Raw genomic sequence first — 23,502 nt, 5'->3', positions numbered from 1 at the left:
ATGACTTTGTTCTAGAAGTTTTGAGGCTTGTCTCTGTGCTGTTTGGCATGTTGTAAGTGGGATGCTTTGTGGCATTTGCGTTGTAATGGCTTTCTTCTGGCGACTCAACCATGCAGCCCACTTTTCTTCCTTATTGTGCATCTTGAAACAGCCACACTACTTTTTTTCAGAGAGTACTGTGTTTCAGCCGAGGTTATTTGTGGGTTTTTCTTTGCATCCTAAACAATTTTCCTGGCAGTTGTGGCTGAAATTTTTGTTGGTCTACCTGACCATGGTTTGGTTTCAAGAGAATCCTTCATTTTCCACTTCTTAATTAGAGTTTGAACACTGCTGATTGGCATTCTCAATTCCTTTTATATCTTTTTACATCCCTTTCTTGTTTTATACAGTTCAGTTACCTTTTTCCACCGATCCTTTGACAATTCTTTTGCTTTCCCCATGACTCAGAACCCAGAAACGTCAGTGCAGCACTGGATGAAAGATGCAAGGGTCTGTCAGGAGCCAAGAAACTCACTGACTTTTATACACACACACTGATTACAAGCAAATAGAGCACGGGCCGTGTTGCCAGTTACCTTGAAAAAAGTAATCTGATTACTGATTACTTCTTTAAAAAGTAACTTAGTTACTTTACTGATTACTTGGTTTTAAAAGTAACTAAATTAGATTACAAGTTACTTTATTAGTTACATTCAGCAGCTGAGTAGTCCATATGAAGAGTGAATGTTTTCGATCTCTGCACCAATAACATCATATGTGTGTCTACTGCGAATTCTTCTACATGCCAATGCAGCCTTGTTGCGCTCTAATGTGGATCTACTGATCCAGTGGAGCGTTACTCTTCTGCTTCTGTTGTTAGAAGTCCAAATATCCGCGGTAGTTGACATAAAGTCGACCTCATTCAGTACGGCCTTCAGATTTCTCCCCATTTCTGCATACTCCTTCTCCAGGTAAGAAGAAAAAGCTGTTCTGTGAGGCAACTCGGCATTGATGGTGGTAGGGATCTTTATTATGGCACGGAACGAGAGCGAGTCAACTGTTTTTATAGGCAGCATTTCCTCCTCAACATACTGCCCGACCAACTTTTTTAACTCTCCCCCACTTAGTGCTTTTGGACTGAAGTCCAGCTTTTGTTGTTTGTGTGGTGGTGGAGGGCCTCCATAAGTCTCACTTGCTGCTCTACAGGTGCTGGTCATAAAATTAGAATATCATGGAAAAGTTGATTTTTTTCAGTAATTCCATTCAAAAAGTGAAACTTGTATAATGTATACATTCATTTCACACAGACCGACATATTTCAAGTATTTACTTCTTTTAATATTGATGATTATACCTGACAACTAATGAAAACCCCCAATTGAGTATCTCAGAAAATTAGAATATTGTGGAAAAGGTCAATATTGAAGATATCTGGTGCCACACTCTAATCGGCTAATTAACTCAAAACACCTGCAAAGGCCTTTAAATGGTCTCTCAGTCTAGTTCTGTAAGCTACACAATCATGGGGAAGACTGCTGACCTGACAGTTGTCCAAAAGACGATCATTGACACCTTGCACAAGGAGGGCAAGTCCCAAAAGGTCATTGCTAAAGAGGCTGGATGTTCACAGAGCTCTGTGTCCAAGCATATTAGTAGAAAGGAAAAGGGAAGGAAAATATGTGGTAGAAAAAAGTGTACAAGCAATAGGGATAACCGCATTCAAAACTGCGGGGGAGTTCATTCACAAAGAATGAACTGCGAGATGCCAGACTGCGAGATGCCAGACTCAACAATGCAGAAGAGCTGAAGGCCACCATCAAAGCAATCTGGGCTCTCATAACACCTGAGCAGTGCCACAGCCTGATCAACTCCATGCCACGCCGCATTGCTACAGTAATTCAGGCAAAAGGAGCCCCAACTAAGTATTGAGTGCTGTACATGCTCATACTTTTCATGTTTATACTTTTCAGTTGGACAACATTTTTAGAAATCCTTTTTTTGTATCAGTCTTAAGTGATATTCTAGTTTTCTGAGATACTGAAATTTGGATTTTCATTAGTTGTCAGTTTAAAATCATCAAAATTAAAGAACTAAACATTTGAAATATATCAGTCTGTGTGTAATGAATGAATATAATATACAAGTTTCACTTTTTGAATGGAATTACTGAAATAAATCAACTTTTCCATGATATTCTAATTTTATGACCAGCACCTGTATTCGCACTACCTGGTGGGACTTGCTCCGATAATTGCACGGTGCCATGCTGCAACTCCAAATGCTTTTTTCAACTTGAAGTCGAAACAAATTTCTCGCCAGAGTGTACAGCATACTTCGAAGTTGTCTTGTTTAGCCGACACAAACTGAAAATAATGACTTTACCTCCAGCTTGAAAATGCAGTTCTCTCTACTCCCTCCATTGTTGTTTACGTATAGCTATGTTTGCGTTGCTGGCAGCGTGACTTGAGTTGTCCTCATGCTGAAAAAGTGACTTTACGCACACAGGACGTTAATCCCTAAGACAAACAGGAAGCAAAAAATATAATATATATATATTATAGATATTATCTTTTTACTAAGGAAAATGTTAAAAATATTAATGTACAGTGACTTGGATAAGTAACTTTAATCTGACTACTGGTTTGGAAATAGTGACGCAATTACTTGTTACTGAAAAAATAGGTCAAATTTGAGAAACGTGTTACTAAGTAACGCGTTAGTGGCAACACCGATCACAGGTGAGGATGGTCACCTTTAGTAGCCATTCAAACCCATTTGTGTCAACTTGTGTTATCAGGCCAAACCCACCAGGGTATGTCATTACGTGATAATAACAATATGGAAAATCTAGTAAGCCTACCCTTTTTAAATTTAACCATTTAATTGTGCCAATGCATATAGCATTTTGACCACTGAACATTTACACTTGCACTGCCTACCTGCTTGAATTATATTGTATCTGTTCATTTACAGCACATTTACAGATAAATGCACCAGTTTCCCAAAGAGTTTCTCGACACCACCCATTACTTTCACCTTTTCAAACCCACCATCTCTTGAAAGTTCAGGTCAAGGTAGGACTGTACCTCTTTGGGAAGTGGCCTCTCTTTAACATTTATAGAGTGGTGATGTAACCAGTGTGTGTGCTTGAATAAGGAGGCTGTCAGCTCAGCCTGCAGTAAAGCTCCATACTGTAGTGTACCGGGAAATGTGCAAGTCCTTCCAATTGCTACTCCACTACTGACAGCTACTATTTCCACTACTGCTACAGCGTCTACTGCCACCAACATCTACATCTACTGTTACTGCTGCAACTTACTCCTATTACTATTATTGTTATTGCAATTTCAACTACTACCACTGATACAAATACTACTACTACTACTTCTAACACTACTAATGCTAATTATATGCTAACTTGTACACAGCATCTAACAACCCTCAGCGGTGTTGTAGTTGTCGCTCACCTCAGTGAAGGTGAAAAATAGTCCGATCCCTCCTAAAAAGTGAAGAGCCTCTCCAGCATGTTCCTGGATCTTATCTGCACAGGGAAAACAGGAGTGTTAGTATCACTCTCAAATACATTACAAATACAATATACATTATAACTACAATACATACATACATACATACATACATACATACATACATACATACACACACACACACACACACACACACACACACACACACACACACACACATACATACATACATACACAAGATCAAGTTTATGTCGATTTGTCATTCCATCCACACAAAATATATGTGAATTAACTGGAGTACAAAACAGTCAAATATCTGATCTTTTACAAAATGTTAAAGTATCACGACAAAAAACATTAATCAAAATCAGAATCAGAATCAGAATCTGCTTTATTGGCCATATGCAAGAATTTGACTCCAGTTTAAACATTGCACTCAACATATTTGCAAAGAAAAAAGATATACAGGTCAACAAGGACATAAAAGACAAAAACAAAAAAAAGATGAAACAATAGCTAGTGTGAAAATATTAAAAAAAAAAAACAATAAACAATGTATCCAAAGAATAATGAGGTGATAAACAACATATACAGTGAAATTTACAATGTGCAGGGATTTCATGCGTTGACAGTGACTGAGTGATTAATGTACATGTTAAAAACTGTGCATTATTGGATAAAAGGATTATGATATCAGAGGGTTATTGACATTATATGACTAGCTTACTGTTGATCAGTGTGGCGACTTGTGTGTGATCTGCAGCACCTACCAGCGGGGAAAGCTGGAACAAGTTGTGTCCAGGATGTGAGGGGTCTGCAGTAATGCTACATGTTTCCTCAGTATGAAGGTGTGTAAGTCCTGAATGCCATGTTGGCACAATGATTTTCTCAGCAATCCTTATAGGCCACTGTATCGACATGACGACGATGATCACCAAGTGCCTCTCAAAGCACTTGAAGACCCCAGCCAGCTGTTCTGCACAGGCCTTGAGCAAGCGGCCGGGTATGCTGTAAGGGCCAGCAGCACCCTGCTTACTGCAGAATGCACGTCATAATTGGAGAGTGTGAGGGGCTGTTCATCTGGGTGGGGAGCAGTTTTGGTGGCATGATCAAAGTGAGCATGGAAGTGGTCAAGCTCATCAGGGAGGGAGGCATTACTGGTTGGTGGGGCTGTTTTTTTTTTTGGCTGATGATGTCTGTGATGGCCTGGATGTCCTGCCACATGTGGCAGGGGTTGACGTTGTTGTGGAAGTGCTCCTCAATCTGCAGCCTGTGAGCATGTTTAGTTTTCCTGATGCTCCTTTTCAGGTTAGCTCTGGATAAGCTGTAGGCTGTTGCGTCGCCAGATCTGAAGGCAATGTCACGTTCCTTGAGTAGGAGGCGTACCTTACTGTTCATCCAAGGCTTCTGGTTGGGGAAAGTTGTTATCTGTTTGTTGGTGGTGATGTTGTCAACACATGTGTTAATGTAATCCAGAACAGAGGAGGCATATGAGTCAATGTCTATGGATCCTGAGTTTAGCATGGCCCAGGTGGCAAACATAATCCAGTCTGTGTGGTACTGGTGCTGGAATGTGGAGTCCACTCCCTCTGGCCATACTTTAGCATCTGATGGCTTCACATGATGAGTGGTGTGTACTTGGGGAGTAGGAACAATGAGAGGTGATCAGACCAGGTGGGGGAGGGGGGTGGCTCACATGAAGTTTTGAATATGTAACTCTGGATTGTTGGGTGATGTTTCTGGAATGCCTGAGAAGATGAGGTTATCGTGCATCGAGCGTGTTTGGATGTCTAGAATTGTTTCTTTCATCTGTTTGTTTTCGGCATGACTTTTTGCATTTGCTGGGTGAGTGTTGCTAAGGAAGTTTGGAGCTCCTGATTTGAATGCTGTAGTGTTTCGATTTGATTGTGGTCGAATTCAAGGCATTTACGCATGTCGTTTAACTCCTCATGAATAGTGACCAACATGTCCAGCTTTTCTTGATGCTTGCAAGCACACTAACCTCAACTTTGGTGGTGTGCAGATCATCCATGTCCATTGCGGAGTCTCTCTTTCTCCTCTTGGAATCGGGTTATTTGTTTATGTCCAGCTTCTCCGTGGTTGAATGGAGGTGGTAATAGTGGTCAGAAATAAAAGCCTCCAAATCTGTTAATTCTTCCAGAGTGCAGTCTTATTGTAGCAACCAGCACAGCAGAGAGTGAGTGTGGCCACACCCAGCCTCAGACAGACAGGGAACAAATGCATAAAATGCATAAATGAAGGGAAAAGGGAAACACTGGGGGCAGACAAGTGAGCACCCTAACATAGAATAGAATAGAATAGAATAGAATAGAATAGAATAGAATAGAATAGAATAGAATAGAATAGAATAGAATAGAATAAATCTTTATTGTCCACCAGGGGGGTGGAAATTTGTCTTCGGCTCACCAGGCACAGTAATAATAATAATAATAATAATAACAATAATAATAATAATAATAACAAAATAAAATAAAATAAAATAAAATAAAATAAAATAAAATAAGAAAGAAAATACAATAAAATGTACATAGATAAAATTAGATACATTATAAACATTAAGTATTGAGAGAAGTTCATGGCATGACTATGGACCACATCCCATTAGTCACTTTGCAGAGTTAAGGATACTAATAGCACTAGGGACAAAGGATTTCTTAAATACATTTTTAGTTGCCAGAGGGACTCTGTAGCGCCTTCCGGAGTTTAAAGGCTCAAACTGGCTGAATAGAGGATGAGAGCAATCTGACAGGATGCTCTCCGCCTTTTTCCTCGTCCTTTCTGTAAAAAGTTGGATCAAAGGCTTCTGGGGTTTGCCAATTATCTTACTTGCTTCAGACACAATCCTAGAAAGTTTGTTCTTAAGTCTGCAATTTAGGTGACCATACCAAGCAGGAAGATGAAAGGTTAAAACACTTTCCACCATAGTTTTATAAACAAGCTCCAAAATCTGCTGACTGACTCCAAGGCCACAAAGTTCCTGAGGAGATAGAGGCGCTGTGAGCATCTCTTAAAGATAAACTCTGTATTTCCAGAGAAGCTCAGTTGGGAGTCTAAAAAAGTGTCAAGGTATTTAAAGTTATCCACAGTTTCAACATGTTGACCATCAAGTGAAACTGGTTCTGTCTTCAGATCTTGTTTTGTACAAATGATTAGTTCTTTTGTTTTGGCCACGTTGATTTCCGGACAACGAATATGATAACCATGTTTGAAGTGCCTGAGTATGACCCAAATAGGCTGCTTCACCTACAGGATCTAATTTTTAAAGAAGGCCAACTACAGCCATGTCACATCAGCCAGCTCCTTTTTCTGCTGCCTCTCTCTCTCTCTCTCTCTCTCTCTCTGTCTCTCTCTCTCTCTCTCATCTGCACACCTGTTCAGCCAGTGCACACCTGAGACCAATCTCCATCTGTGCCATACTTAAGTGGCTCACTCACATTCACTCTTCGCCAGATTGTTCTTAGCCCTTATGCGAGACTATCCAGCGTATTCTTTCGGACAGATTACTCGGTTTAAACGCAGCCTGTTTTTGACCTCGTCTGCTCTCCTGTTTCCTTGTAAAGACCCCTGTTCTGTGACCCCGACTACGAGTTTCACCTTGCCCCCTCTGGACAACAGTACCTGTGGGACTCACGTGCTTCTCTGTTCTGTCGGTGTTGCATTTGGATCCTGGTATCCCCGTTACACATGTCATCTGCATACTTAAACAATTTAAAATGTGTTTCATTGACCATAAATTCATTTGTAAAAAGTGAAAATAGCACCGGGGAAATGCTCCCCTGAACACAAACCCTCTGTGGGCGGCATGAGAGAAAATTCCTGATCCAAAGCACTGAGGACGAGTTAATATTAAGATCAGTGAGCCTTTTCTGAAGGATATGTGTCTTCATTGAATTAAAAGCGGAGCTAAAATCTACGAATAAAATCCTGGCATATCCTTTGGGGTGCATAAGATGTTTTGTCACTGTATTAAGCAGAGTCAGCACGGGTCATCTGTGCCTCTGTCTCTCTTATACGCAAACTGTAATGGGTCTAACATAGCGGCCACAGTAGTGGTCAAATGACTGGCTAAAACCCGCTCCATCGTTTTACACAGTATGGAGGTCAGAGATGGGAAGTAACGACGTACAAGTAATGAATTACTGTAATGAAGTACATTTTTTTGGTATCTGTACTTTACTGAGTATTTATTTTTCTGAGTACTTTTTACTTTTATCTGTTACATTTTAACACAAGTATCTGTACTTTTTACCCCGTACATTTTCAAAACAGGCGCGTTACTTTTAATGACAACGATTAAATCATTGAAATATTATTTAGACCAGAATAAAAACATCTCCGCAGGCTCCGCCAATCGTATGAAACATTACTCACGGTTCCATACATCCCAGCTTGTGATTGGATTGTTGTCCATGATCGTTCTTTTTATTGGCTACAGAGACTACCACCACGGACATGGTTTTCTCTGCCCGCAGGCTGTAGGTAGCGTGCTAGCACGCTAACTCACTTCAGTTACTTGAACAAGAGATTCGTTAATGTGAGGACTATGGAACCGAACCAGGCAGCAACATGTCCGACACAGAAGAGCAGGACAATGAAGTGGTAGCGGAGGACGAGCCAGATGGACAGGACGAACAGGCTACTGCCCAGAATTACCACCCATGGCCTTACTTGAAGGAAATGTTCACGTTTGTCAGCTCAAAAAAGGATTCGGGTTAACGGGTTAATAGCCTTCAAATTACCCATTATATGATGTGAGGTTAAGAGGTTATAGTTGGCTTTACACAGAAAAGACTGGTAAAAAAAAAAGTACTTTGTACTTTTACTCTAAAAGTACATTTCATAGCCTGTACTTTTTACTTTTTACTTGAGTAATTATTTCAGTGAGTACTTTTATTTTTACCAAAGTCGTTTTTTGTTTTGAAAAGTACTTGTACTTTTACTGAGTACAGAATGTAAGAACTTTTCCCATCTCTGATGGAGGTTAATGCAATCGGACGAAAATCATTTGGTGTGTTTGCACCTGGCTTTTTAGGAATGGGCCTGATTACTGAAAATTTCCACAATTTTGGTACTGTGTGTGTGTCTATTAAGGCCTGAAACAGCTTTGTAAGAACTCCTGTTAGTTGAGGAGCACAGTCTTTGAGAAGACGGGCTTTAAGACCATCTGGACCAGTAGTTTTATTGGGCTTCAGCGTAGAAAGACTTGAAGAGACATCATCTTCACTGATAACTATTTATGTCTCTGCGGGGAGATTTTTGCATATCTCATGACATTCAGTTCTGTCATCCACAGTATCAAATCTACAGTAAAATTTGTTCAGTTCATTAATAAAAGTTTGGCTGTTACCTACAGGAGAATCACACTTTTTACTTGACCTTCCCATTAATGTATTTCCCATTAATGTATTTACAGATTTCTCCCCTCAATTGCCTCCTTTTTTCACACAGTAACTCCATATTACCAGTGCAAAAAGCAATCTTTCTTTCATTAAGGCAGCTTTTCAGCTGCTTGGAAACCCAGGGGTTATTATTTGGGAAAATTTTCATGAGTTTAGTTTCAGACACAACGTCTTCACAAAATTTAATATATGACGTAATAGCATCAGTGAGTTCATCAACATCCTGGCAGGACTGGAAGAAAATGTCCCAAATGGTGTCCTCAAAGCCCTAAGTTGCCTAAGTTGCTCTTTACATCGGTCAGACCACACCTGTATTTGTCTAGTGACAGGTTTCTCCCTCTTCAACATAGCCTTATATTTAGGCAAGAGATGAATTACTTTGTGATCTGATTTCCCGAGGGGGGGTCTACATACCGCTTTGTAAGCATCAGGAATATTCCCATAGCAACAGTCAATAGTCCGATTGAGACGAGTGGGGCAGTCCACATATTGCTGAAGAATAGGCAAGTGTTCAGATAAATTACAGGAATTGAAATCCCCAAGAATCAAGATGGGTTGATCTGCACAGCGAGTGAGTGCGTCATTATAACTCTTCGCTATTCTCACACCTGCAGCATCATCATCCGGCCCTGGCACATAAGTGAGTATGACAGTAATCTGGCCGAATTCTCGCGGAAGATAAAAAGGTCTGAAAGATACAGTCAGTATTTCATAGTCCGGTGTGCACACTTACTCCCGTATACAGTACTGTGTGGCCCATCTGTTATCCACAAACATACACAGGCCACCTCCGATTGATTTGCATGAGCTGCGCTCATCTCTGTCTGCTCTTATTGTAGAGAACCCCATTAAGGTAGGAGTTGGGTGATGATCTTTAAGCCAGGTTTCCGTGAGGCAAACCAGGTTGCTCTGTCTGAATTCACAGTCATGTTCAGCTTTAAGCATAAGTTCATCCAGTTTTTTGCTTACCAAGCGTACGTAATGACAGGCAGAGGAAATCTACTCCTGCGTTTCCAAAGACGATGTCTCACTCCTCCTCTTGAGCCCTGCTTTTTCCTCTCTTTCCTTCCTTTCTCCAGACATCTTTCAGTTCGCTGGATCTCAGAACAGTCCGCGGGTAAGTTAAGAGATGAGGAGTAACCGGCTGAGCGTAATGACAGCAGGTGCTCGCGCGTGTAGGTCAAGGCGTCTTGTCAGCCCATCCAGGCATTGTTCCCTGGCGCAAATGCCATGAGGCAAAAAAGTATCCATAATGGTACAAAATTCATAATAGTAGAAAAGTGCAAAGTGCAGAAGCGTTTCTAGTAGATGTGGTCCGCATCAGACAAAAGAACCACTCAAAATAGACTATAAAACAGATTTAAAATCAAGCAAAACCAAACACTGGTGAGCACGGGGTCAGCAGCAGAGCCGCGCCCCCGGAAGGGGATTATATGGATTAACATAGGATTTTTCTTTTCTTTTTTTTTGGAACGAATTATTGAAGATTGTGTTTATTATGAGGAAACTAGTTTCTACCAAAGCCAGAAATCTTAGGCTTGTCGTAGCCATTTTCCAGAGCGCTGGAAACAGATGTGTTTTGCCACAAAAGTTATATAGAAGTCAACAGATGTTCCATCAATTTATTCTGGGAATATAATGAGCAGAAGCCAACATGTTGGAAAGTTTATTTTTCTTGTGTTTATTCATTGACTGTTTCCAGCTGCAATGTGGTAGATAATTGTAGCCAACATTAGCTTGCCAGGTTACATGTCTAGTCTAGTCTAGTCAAATGGAACTGCACCAGGCCATCAGGGGCCTTGAATCTACAGTTTTGCATCAAGTGACATGTGACCTCAGGGTCAGTAAATGGGTGGTTTCTGATCTGTAGGTTGCCATTTTCAGTTCAGTGCATAGTGATGTGTCATTAAATACTAGGCTCAACATGACCTCAAGTCCAACCAAATTTTCATTTGTGCGCTCTAGGCTGGTAGGTAGGTAGGTAGGTAGGAACTGCAGTGTACATAGTTTTTAGACATCCCTACACTGCATTTCTGTATATATCATTAAGTAGGAAGACACAGCTTTTGTGTGATTAGAATATCAACCTGCATATTGTTTGTTTTAGGCAGTCACATTGATGAAAATATACATTTCAGTTCCATATGTTGGACATTTCAGTTCCATATGTTGGATCAGCCACATTACACACCACATCAGCCTCACTCTTCATCCATCACCAGTATCAACTTTTCTGGCCAAAACATCTCCCTCTCAACATCTGTCACCAACTTGGGTGTAAAAATGGACCGCCACCTCACATTCGACACCCACATTAATCACCTTTGTAAAACTTCATTCTACCACCTCAAGAACATCGCCAAACTCCGTCCAACACTCACCCTGGCAGATGCAGAGAAGCTCATCCATGCCTTTATCTCCTCCAAGCTGGACTACTGTAATGCACTTCTCATCGGGATCTCTGACAAGAGCATCCAAAGACTGCAAAACATCCAGAACAGTGCTGCCAGGATCCTGATGAGGGTGCACAATTATGATCACATCACCCCCATCCTGAAATCACTTCACTGGCTCCCTGTCCCACTCAGAATTGAATACAAGGTCTCCCCCCTCACACACCAGTGCATCTACGGTCACGCCCCCCTTTACCTATAGGCACTCCTCACCCCCCAAACCTCCTCACGCACCCTCCGATCAGCAACAGCCAACACTCTCCAAGCCCCCAGAACCAAACTTCGCAACATGGGTGACTGGGCATTTTCCTCTGCAGCACCGAGGCTGTGGAACACCCTCCCTGACCATCTGAGGGCCCCACAGTCTACTGATGTTTTTAAGCAAAATCTTGAAACGTATCTTTTTAAAAAAGCATTTTACAATTTTTATTTATTTATTTATTTATTTATTTATTTATTTATTTTTTACCTACTTTCACCTACTACCTTCTTCCTACCTTGATTTTAAACATGCTAAATTTTACTCTGTAGCACCTTTGAGATTGCCTGGATATAAGGTGCACTACAAATAAAATTTATTATTATTATGTATACTTATTTTGGAAAGGCTGTATTTTATGAAGTGATGTGTATTTTATCTTTTTAGATACATTTTTTTCCTGTTGTTGAAGTATCCATGTTTGCCATCAAAACAAAAATGTGGAATTGAAGAATGTAACAACAACAGAATGTAACACAGGGACTGGGTGAAGTTATCTTTACAGCTGCACTGACATGCATACAGATGTCCAAAATGCAGAGACTAAATCATTATACTGGAAATTTTAGACCAGAAGCCACAAAAAATGGCACCACTGCAAAATCATGGAGAAATATAATTTGTTGACTTTTTCCAATTTTATAAAATTCTCCTTCCTGAAAGTTGTTTTCAAGTGCTTAAACGGACTGGCCCCGCAAGTGATGTCTCAGATAGCTGTCGGACAATGACAAGGAGCATAACAAAGCAAAACTGTAAAATCCGAAGATGCAGGACAACATTTGGGCAATCATCCCTCTCAGTGCAAGGTACGCACTTATGGAATTCCTTAGCATCAGAAATTAAATCCCAAACAGAACTAAAGAAGTTTAGTGTGAAAGTTAAAAATTGGCTTAAGACATTAATTTCTCACAATTATCAGAATAGTACTTTACTAATGTTTAATGTTAAATTTAACTTGTGTTTTAACCTGTAATTTACTGCAACTGTGTTTATTTATTCATGGTACTTATTCACTGTATCTACTGTATTACTCACTGTATTTGTATTATTGCATTTGTATTGTATTCTGTATAATTTTTTCTATTCTAAAGCCTGACTAGGGACAAAGACCGCAAATTAGCTGAAGCTAGACGTCTTATGTACATCATATTTTCCCATTTCCTGTGGCAATGTTGTATGTATCGTCCCTGTTGAATAAACATTAAATAAATAAATAAATAAATAAATAAAGTCTTTAGTCTGAATTCAGGTGACTGTTTCTGTAAAATAGTTATTCTACAAAAATATCAGTAACAAGTTTCAAATATGCTTTACTTGCTAAAAAACTTAATGATGGGTTGGATTTTCAGAATCAGAATCAGAAATCCTTTCTTTATCCCAGAGGGGAAATTGTTTCTGTTGCAGTGCTCCTTACAGGGATAGAATTAGAATAAAATTAGAAAAGAAAGAAGAGAGAGAACTATATATATATATATATATATATATCAGTCCTGAGTTTTGCTGGGATGAGTCTCTCACTGAACATGTTCCTGTGCCTGGTCAGCACACCATGAAGTGGGTGTGAGACGTTGTCCAAGATAGTCCGTAGCTTAGTCAGCATTCTTCTCTCTGACACCACCGTCAGAGAGTCACACTCTATCCCCACAATGTCACTGGCCTTGCGGATCAGTTTGTTGAGTCTGTTGGCATCCACCATCCTCAGCCTGCTACCCCAGCACGCAACAGCATAGAGAATAGCACTTACCACCACAGACTCAGAAAATCCTGAGCATAGTCCAGCAGATGTTGAAGGACCCCAGTCGCCTCAGAAAATAGAGAAGACTCTGGCCCTTCCTGTGTTATTGTCAATATGTACCCCCAGGTACTCCTCTACACTGTCCACCCTGACCCCCTGGATGGAAAGAGGGGTCACCGGTGCCTTGGTTCTCCTCAGGTCCATGACCAGTTCCTTAGTCTTTGCCACATTTAGTTGCAGATGGTTACATCCAACTATCGCAGAGTCATCAGAAAACTTCTGAAGATGATAGGTCTCTGTGCAATAGTTGAAGTCTGTGGTGTTTAGGGTGAAGAGGAAGGGAGAGAGAACAGTCCCCCCCAGTGTTGCTGACCACTCTGTCTGACACACAGTGTTGCAGGCGCACATACTGTGGTCTGCCAGTCAGGTAGTCCACAATCCAGGACACTAGGGGAGCGTCCACCTGCATCGCTGTCAGCTTGTCACCCGGTAAAGCTGGACGAATGGTGTTGAATGCACTGGAGTCAAAAAACAAAACAAAAAACATAACCCTCACAGTGCTCGCCGGCTTGTCCAGGTGGGCGTAGACACGGTTGAGCAGGTAGATGATGGCGTCCTCAACTCCAAGTCGGGGCTGATAGGCGAACTGGAGGGGGTCCAAGAGTGGCTTGACAATGGGCCAGAGCTGCTCCAGGACGAGTCTCTCCAGAGTCTTCATAATGTGGGAGGTCAGTGCAACAGGTTTGTAGTCCTTTGAGGTCCTGGGCCCTGATGTCTTTGGCACAGGAACGAGGCACGATGTCTTCCACAGCATGGGGACCCTCTGGAGACTGGAGGATGAGCCAGGCCTGAATTCAGAAATCTATTAAAAAACAGATTCAGTTTATTGGCCCTGTCAAGGCTGTCTTCAACTCCTCCGCTGTTTGTCCTAAAGTCAGTGATGGTCCTCATGCCACTCCAGACCTCTCTCTGTTCTGATGGAGTTTCCATTCCAGCTTCCTCTTGTATTTCTCCTTAGCCGCCTTGATTTTCACCTTCAGTTCCGTCTGTATCGTTCTCACCTCCTCCCTGTTGCCAGCTCTGAAAGCCCCCTTCTTCTCATTGAGGATGACTTTGAAGTCCTTTGTCACCCACGGCTTGTTATTTGGATAACAATGGACAGTCCTGGCTGGGACAGTGGAGTCCACACAGAAAGTGATATAGTCCGTAATGCACTCTGTGAGCCAGTCAATGTCCTCCCCATGCGGATTACAGAGTTCTCCTTAATCTTCCATACTCTTGTTAGCTTTGAAGCTCGGTTCTTTATTGGAAGCTCAAGAACGGTCCGGAGAAGTCTTCAGTTCACAGTCAAAGTATTTATTGTAGGTCACAGGTAAAGCAATGCAGCGCTGGACTCAGGCTGACAGAGCTCCCTCAGGATCTCAGCCAGAATGAGCGCCGTTCACAGACAATCGTTCACATTTAAGGAGTTGGGATTGACCAGCCCCGTACATTAATCAGTTCAGGACATTCTAGACATCTTCAAGTCCTAGCCTCTTACCATGTGATAAGTAATCCATATGTGTGTCTGTGTGTTGTGTCAGGCGTGAAGATAATATTTGCAGACATCGTAAATAAGGAGGAGAGGTGCCATGAACATCTTGTTTGCCACTACTGATTGTCTCTGGGGACATGATATCTATGACTCAGGGATAAGAGTCAGGCCTTCTATCACAGTGACAAGATGCTTTTGTATGCCAGAGCACAAAACAGGATGTTAGAGTGTTAAACAAGATGTTCCCCGTAACAGTCCCCCTTTTGACATGATTCTATCATGTCAACACAAACAATAGGAATATAAGTGTATAATTGAAAACCTCAAAAGTTAACCAGTGATCTTATAGATGACAAAATTCATAAAAATAAAACATAAAAATGAATAATGAACAATGCAGGAACACACAAGATGCAATAACCTAAACCAATGAACACAGCAACAAAATAAAGCCATAAAGATTAAAAACATAGTGACCAAAGGTCTCACTGTAGTACAGAAAATAACATGAATATCATAACGTATTTGAAAATAATAATTGTGTAACATATTTGAATAATAAAATGGCGAAATAAAACCTGACATAAATGTGTATGAAAACAGAATGACATGAAGGTATACCGAAAACAAAATAACATAATGCAATGTAACTCATAATGATAAAAAATAGTAAACAGTAATAATAGTGATATAATGAAAATAGTAAAACTTAAATGCTCTGTTGTTTTCTCTTGTTTTCATAATCGTCTTTATCTTTTTTCCGTTTTTGTTGTTTTTCTTTTGAATGCTTAAGCAGATCTAGTTGCAACATGAGCGGATCAGAGTCCAAGGCATGAAAGTCAATTCAGCAGCAGCATGAAAGAGGCCTTGTCAGCGACATTCCTACAGGGGGCTATCCCGAACTGCCATGAGTGGGTCCCAGTCAGTCTGAGCGGAGTCGGGCCACAGTGAAAGCAGGAGAACCAGAATGACCGTAGCCGACAGCCAAAGTAGGGCAGACTCGTATTGTATCTGGGCCGTCAGGTGCCGGTAACAGCAATGGAACGCGCATTAGGGTGATCATACAACCCAATTTGAATGTTTGAGGCCAGCTGCAGGACTCCGATCCAGCACAGTTGCACTAGGAGAATAGAAAAACATATCATAATAGTAGTTTTGACTGTGACTGTGAAAGATATAGGTAATTAATTAAAATATAGAAATAAAATGATTAAAATCAACTTTAAAACACATTAAGTTTTTGAATTAAAAGTTAAACCTCAGAAGTTGTTGTGTGTCTTCTATTTTGCATCTTATATGTGAGCAATATGTGTAAGCTGTTCTTCATTGCATTAACAAGCAGCAAGCATATCTTCGTTGCGCAAGCATGTTGTAAAAGTAAAACATGAAAAAAAATTAATGAAGCAATTAGAAATAAATTGTTAAAAATAACCAGAAATAAACTTGTAAAACGTAAAAATAATACTGTGTTCATTGGAAAAACTGTTGTGTGTTCAAAACAGGAAGACATAATCCAAAACAATGTGATACTGAAACATAGCATACAATGAAAATGCTTCGTTGTAAATATTAAAACTTAAAGTAATAAAAGATAACATCACAAAATGAATAATATCGTAAAACAATAATAATGTAAGAAATCATGCAGGAGTACTTCTTCTCGTTCTGAGTATATCAATGACAATTAGAGATAATAGATTCAAATCTAATCACGCCTCTACGTGTATGCAAGAGCTTTATGTAGGAGTGTGTTAACCCTTAGCGTTTCTCATGTGTATTCGTGTCGTGCAAGTAGCATTCGTCTCCATCTTCCTCCATGTCGAAGTCCAGTTGTGCTTCAGCGTCTTCCTGTTCAAACTCAGAGGGGGAGGGGGAAAGCATAGAAACAGTCTCACCAGGATACTGTGTTAATTGATAATGAGGTGGTGGTGGAAATTTATCATTAATGGCCGTAGTAATACATTTTAGACAGAGGTGCCTGATGCATGGTATACAGCAACATCCACATAAGGCGAAGACAGTTACTGCTGCAATGAGTGACATCAAAATGGAAGCAATTAGTGTCCTCCACTTGCCAAAAGTAGCATCAAACCAAGTATTCAATTCAATTCAATTCAATTCAATTTTATTTGTATAGCGCCAAATCACAACAGAAGTTGTCTCAGGACACTTTCCATATAGAGCTGGTACAGACCAAGCTCTTTTATCTACAAAGAAACCAACAATTCCCCCATGAGCAAGCACTTGGCGACAGTGGCGAGGAAAAACTTCCTTTTAACAGGCAGAAACCTCGAGCAGAACCAGACTCTGGGTGGGCGGCCATCTGCCTCGACCGGTTGGGTGAGAGAGGAAGAGCAAGAGAGAGAGAGTGAGACAGACAGACAGACAGACAGACAGACAGACAGACAGACAGACAGACAGACAGAAAGAAAAGCAGTCAGAGAGAGAGAGAGAGAGAGACAGAGACAGAGAGACAGACATGCAGTCACAGTAACAGTGACAGTGGATGTAATAACAGCAGTAGCAGTTGCAGTGGATGTCAGGCAGGGCCAAGGCAGGAGACGCAGCTGAAATCCACAATCCAGATTCAGCCACTGTCCATGGGAACCTGCAAGACGACAAAGCACAGAGACTCCGGGGAAGGAGGTAAGTTAGTAAGACGCCGTGGTAGGACATGAGAGCGTGCGGATGGAGAGGGACAGAAGGACGGAGGAGCTCGGTGTATCTTTGGATGTCCCCCAACAGTCTAATCCTATAGCAGCATAACTAGGGGCTGGTCCAGGACCAGCCTGAGCCAGCCCTAACTATAAGCTTTATCAAAAAGGAAAGTTTTAAGCCTACTCTTAAATGTAGAGACAGTGTCTGCCTCCCGGACAAAGACTGTAGTCAATGTATTATCAATTCCTGAGTCTTCTGCTAGTTCAACAGATTTTGAGACCAGTAAGGGCTCGGGTTACAGTGCCATCTGGGGCTGTGTTCGCTCAAGCATACTTGAGCGAAGAGAGCACACACACCACCTTTTTCAGCCAGGAGAAAATCAAGGGCCATTCTGTTCTGATACGTCATTAGAGAAGTTGCAGCAAGTTGTTCATGCAGGCCGGCAATGGCGTCTCTAGTCATGCTGTTCAATCTTTGAATATTAAAGTGGATATAGTTGATCCGATCAACACTTTTATTTAATGTCACCCTCCAAAAGAGAGAAGATTTAAAACCTGCTGCAACTTGATTAACTAACTCATATTCATCAGGCACACCTCTGGGAACGCCAATTGCATCTATATAAGTGGGGGTGTTGTGGTATAGGTCAAATAAGCTAAGTTTCTTCCTGTGGGGAATAAATCCATCCATTATCTATACCGCCTATCCCTTTTGGGGTTGCGGGGGGCTGGAGCCTATCCCAGCTACAATGGGCGAGAGGCGGGGTACACCCTGAACCGGTCGCCAGCCGATTGCAGGGCCACATGCAAAGACAGACAAACATTCACACTCACACTCACGGACAATTTAGTCATCAATTAACCTAATGAGCATGTTTTTGGTCTGTGGGAGGAAGCCGGAGTACCCGGAGAGAACCCACGCATGCACGGGAAGAACATGCAAACTTCACATAGAAAGGCCCCGCCTGACCCGGGGATCGAACCGGCAACCTTCTTGCTGTGAGGCACCTGCTGCGCCACCGTGCAGCCATGGGAATAAATGTAGATCGAAATCAAATGTTGGTTCTATATGCATTCCCCTTTATGCATCTTTGACTGTAGGTTTTGGTTGCAGAGGGGCCATGTCGAATCATTGTTTCTCTTTTGGACAGATAAAGCTTCAAGCTGCTGACTGTCCCACCACAGGATGGGCAATATGGTTGTGACTACTAATGTGGTTAATATAGCGACAGTGAGTTGGGTTCCAAATCCAATTCTCCAGAGTGGAGTCTTTTAGAAGGCGTGATCCACTGAGGTTGATCTAAGTTAACCATAGCTTTTCGATTTCAGCATGTCAATCATCATTGTTAGTAGATGAGGACTCTAAGTCAGTGCAAACCTCAGTCAATGTTCTTTCAGTAAGTGTACAGTTTGTTTTATGAAGCCAATTGCTCAGCCTGTCGTCTAACTGCACCGAACTTATGCTGGATCCCAAACATCTTTTCCACTTGCCTCAGATCCTCGTTAGAGAAATGAGGGCCATTGTCCGATCTTATGACTTCTGGGATTCCAAATCTGGGTATAATTTCTCTTGTCATCCAATTAATCACTTCTTTTCCTTTTTCTGTTTTGGTAGGTGTGGCTTCCACCCATCAAGAAAATGGATCTACACAGACTAAAAGATATCTTTTACCTTCAGTTCTGTGGTCTACCCCCATGCCAGTAAAATCAATTGCTATTTCTTTCCATGGGGCATCAGGAACTGGGTAGCTGCCTAACCCAGCTTTGAGTGAGATCTTTGGATTGGACTGGTTGTATTTCTCACAAGACTGCACAAAATACGTGGCTATGTCTTTAAGATGGGGATGCCACCAATGTTGTGAAATGAGAGCTGTCATCTTTGAACTAGCACAGTGACCTCTGCTGTGTGCCTCTTGACACAACATATTTTAGTAGTCCCGTCGGAGCTACTATTTTTCCTTCATGATTTCTCCAGAGCCCCAGAGAATCTTTTGTGGCTCCTTTTTCACTCCATGCTTGTTTTTCAGATGGAGCGGCCGTCTGTTGAAGTTCTTTGATATTTTGCACACATAGATCTCTATGTGGCTTGTCATCAGGAGCCTTTTGAGACATTTGTTTACTCATATTGTATCCCGCTATCTCTTTTGCCGCCATATCTATCGCATTGTTGCCTCTTACAATTTGGCCATTTCCTTTTTGGTGTCCTCTGCACTTGATTACAGCAACCTGTTCTGGTTCTAGCAGGGCATAATAAAGGTCAATTAACTGATTCAGATGTTTAACAGGGGTGCCAGCTGAGGTTGTAAACCCTTTCTTCCTCCAGTGACACATATCCACATGCACAGCTTGAACCGCATAAGGCGAATCAGTATAGACGTTCACAGTCTTGCCTTTTGCCAGCTTACATGCTTCGGTGATCGCAATTAATTCTGCCATCTGAGCTGATGCTGGTTGTGTAATAGTCTGCGCCTGTTTTGTCAGTAAACCAGTTGGTGTTTCTTCTACCACGGCATATGATGTTATTAATGTCCCTGTTGGGGTATGATGACTATGACCATCGCAGAACAATATCATTTGGGCATTTTCAATCGGTTCTTTGTGTAGAGAGGAGTGCAGCCGCATTTCTTTGTTCGTTTCTGCCACACAATCATGATCTTGTATGGTGTCCATCTGTAGAGCCATGTTAGTGCCCTCACTAATGAAATGAATGTGAGGCTTGTTAAGCAACTGTTGTAGGCCTAAAATTCTGTGCGCTGATAGTGTGAACGCATTAGAGTCAAGAAATGCTTTTACGCCGTGTTTAGTGTGCACTACAGTCTGGTTGCTCATGGTGATGTGAGACGTTTTTGTACTGCTTTCCCTATTACTGCTACATGTCTGACACATGTAGGATGTCCTCTTTCCACATTGTCTAATTTGGAACTGTAATACATCAAAACTTTTCTGTCTGTTGCACTCCTACTCTCCCCCTTTTGAAACAGAACGGCATTAACAAAGCCGTTCTTTTCTTTAACATCCAAATGGAAAGGCTCTGAGTAATTCAGAGAGTGCAGAGAGCAAGCATTAGATAATGCGGCCTTGACATTTAGAAAGGCCTAATCAGCCTCAGTCGTCCACTGTAAAGGAGAGTTGTAGTTTGTACACCCAGTTTGTGTGATCAGTGCCCTTAAAGGTGCTACCAGACCAGAAAAATCAGGGACAAAGTTCTTGCGCGCAGTTTCATTCAAATATCTCTCTGCATGTTTTTGTGATTCTTCATTGCCTGGATACGGGGCGGTTTGTAACAAGCCATTTTTGATAGCGAGCAGCAGAGGCATCATTGCGTTTTGAATTGAGAAGGTATCAGAGCTGACTGAGGATGCGATTTGTGTCGCAGATGGTGTTGCGGAGTTCGTCTGCTCAACTAGAGGCATCTGATGCTGAAGAGCATCCAACATTACCCGTGCCTCAGTGTAAGGCATTGACTGTTTAGACACGAGTGAATCATCTTTTGCTTCTGTGCACCATGTGTCTGGAGTCAAGGTCGCAGCTAGCACTCGATTCTTTGGTAGTGCAGAGGACAGAATGGAGTATTTAAACTCTCCCATGAAACAGAGGCATTCTGTCAAAACTGTCTCAGCTCTTTTTCCTTCTTTCTCTGCTTTGCCTCTGTTCAGTATTCCTGCATCTTGCACTAAAGCTCTGGCCTGATCTCTACTCCCTGTAGCCAGATTCAATTCAATTCAATTCAATTCAATTTTATTTGTATAGCGCCAAATCACAACAGAAGTTGTCTCAGGACACTTTCCATATAGAGCTGGTACAGACCAAGCTCTTTTATCTACAAAGAAACCAACAATTCCCCCATGAGCAAGCACTTGGCGACAGTGGCGAGGAAAAACTTCCTTTTAACAGGCAGAAACCTCGAGCAGAACCAGACTCTGGGTGGGCGGCCATCTGCCTCAACCGGTTGGGTGAGAGAGGAAGAGCAAGAGAGAGAGAGTGAGACAGACAGACAGACAGACAGACAGACAGACAGACAGACAGACAGACAGACAGACAGACAGACAGACAGAAAGAAAAGCAGTCAGAGAGAGAGAGAGAGAGAGAGAGAGAGAGAGAGAGACAGAGACAGAGACAGAGAGACAGACATGCAGTCACAGTAACAGTGACAGTGGATGTAATAACAGCAGTAGCAGTTGCAGTGGATGTCAGGCAGGGCCAAGGCAGGAGACGCAGCTGAAATCCACAATCCAGATTCAGCCACTGTCCATGGGAACCTGCAAGACGACAAAGCACAGAGACTCCGGGGAAGGAGCTAAGTTAGTAACACGCCGTGGTAGGACATGAGAGCGTGCGGATGGAGAGGGACAGAAGGACGGAGGAGCTCGGTGTATCTTTGGATGTCCCCCAACAGTCTAATCCTATAGCAGCATAACTAGGGGCTGGTCCAGGACAAGCCTGAGCCAGCCCTAACTATAAGCTTTATCAAAAAGGAAAGTTTTAAGCCTACTCTTAAATGTAGAGACAGTGTCTGCCTCCCGGACAAAGACTGGAAGATGGTTCCACAGGAGAGGAGCTTGATAGCTAAATGCTCTGACTCCTGTTCTGCTTTTTGAGACTTTAGGAACCATAAGTAGACCTGCATTCTGGGAACGCAGTGTTCGAGTAGGGCAATAAGGTACTATGAGCTCTTTAAGATAAGAAGGTGCCTGGCCACTTATGGCTTTGTAAGTAAGGAGGAGAATTTTAAACTCTATTCTAAACTTTACAGGGAGCCAGTGCAAAGTGGCGAGTATTGGAGAAATATGATCTCGCTTCCTGGTTTTTGTCAGAACACGTGCTGCAGCGTTCTGGAGCAACTGGAGAATATTCAGCAGCGAATTTGGGCAGCCTGATAGTAAAGAATTGCAATAATCCAGCCTGGAAGTTACGAATGCATGGACTAGTTTTTCTGCATCATTTTGAGACAAAATATGCCTGATTTTTGCGATATTACGTAGGTGAAAAAAGGCAGTCCTTGAAATTTGTTTTACATGGGAGTGAAAGGACATGTCTTGGTCAAAGATAACTCCCAGATTCTTTACAGTGGTGCTGGAGGCCAGCGCAATGCCGTCCATAACTGCTATGTCATCAGAAAGTGACCTAAGATGTTTAGGGCCTACTACTATAACTTCAGTTTTGTCCGAGTTTAGCATCAGAAAATTGCAGGTCATCCAGGTCTTTATGTCATGAAGACATGCTTGTAGTCTAGTTAACTGACTGGTTTCTTCCGGTTTCATTGATAAATATAGCTGGGTATCATCTGCATAGCAATGAAAATTTATTGAGTGCTTCCTGATAATCTTACCTAAAGGAAGCATATATAAGGTGAATAGAATTGGTCCAAGCACAGAACCCTGCGGAACTCCATAGCTGACTTTAGTGAGCACAGAGGAGTCGTCATTAACGCGTACAAACTGAGAGCGATCTGACAAGTAGGATTTAAACCAGCTTAGCGCAGTTCCCTTAATGCCAATGAAATGTTCCAGTGTCTGCAATAGGATGCCATGGTCAATGGTGTCAAATGCAGCACTAAGATCCAGTAAGACTAGTACAGAGACAAATCCTTTATCAGATGCAATTAGAAGGTTCAGGAAAACACTTTGCTCACTCGGCTTTGGCAGAGCGTTTTCACAGTCTCCAAACATGCCTCTCATCTGCATTTCCTTCACCCAATTCACAAATCTATCTCTGCCATTATCTTTTCCTCAGGCAGGACTTTTTTTCTGCCATCTGGTCAAGGTTGCAAACAACACCGACCCCAATGAGCCGGGTTTACATTCCTTCCACTTGTCAACAACTGATTGTGTCATATTCAGAAGTTTTTCCACGTGTTATCAGAGAAGGAGAATGGCGTAATGCCCGAGTGAGGACCCAATCAAGAAGCTTCTACACAAAGTCTAGTACTATGTGCGCTTGATCGCTGGGGGTTTTCCCAGTCTGTTCACTCGTTTTAATT

The 23,502-nt window shown here is 41.8% G+C and overlaps 1 protein-coding gene across 1 annotated transcript; it reads right to left on the bottom strand.

Moving 5' to 3' along the window:
• Positions 1-21,973: 21,973 nt before the first annotated feature.
• LOC139345555 (uncharacterized) lies at positions 21,974-22,867 on the bottom strand (the record flags this gene model as incomplete). Its single annotated transcript, XM_070984201.1, has 1 exon — positions 21,974-22,867. A coding segment is annotated over one exon (894 nt), but the record flags the coding sequence as incomplete, so codon positions are not given.
• Positions 22,868-23,502: the final 635 nt, after the last annotated feature.

This window comes from Chaetodon trifascialis, chromosome 17, assembly GCF_039877785.1.
Source record: "Chaetodon trifascialis isolate fChaTrf1 chromosome 17, fChaTrf1.hap1, whole genome shotgun sequence".
In the NCBI taxonomy this organism is placed as follows: domain Eukaryota; kingdom Metazoa; phylum Chordata; class Actinopteri; order Chaetodontiformes; family Chaetodontidae; genus Chaetodon; species Chaetodon trifascialis.
The sequence above is the reverse complement of the archived record's forward strand: the minus strand, read 5'-3'. Positions and strand labels throughout refer to the sequence as shown.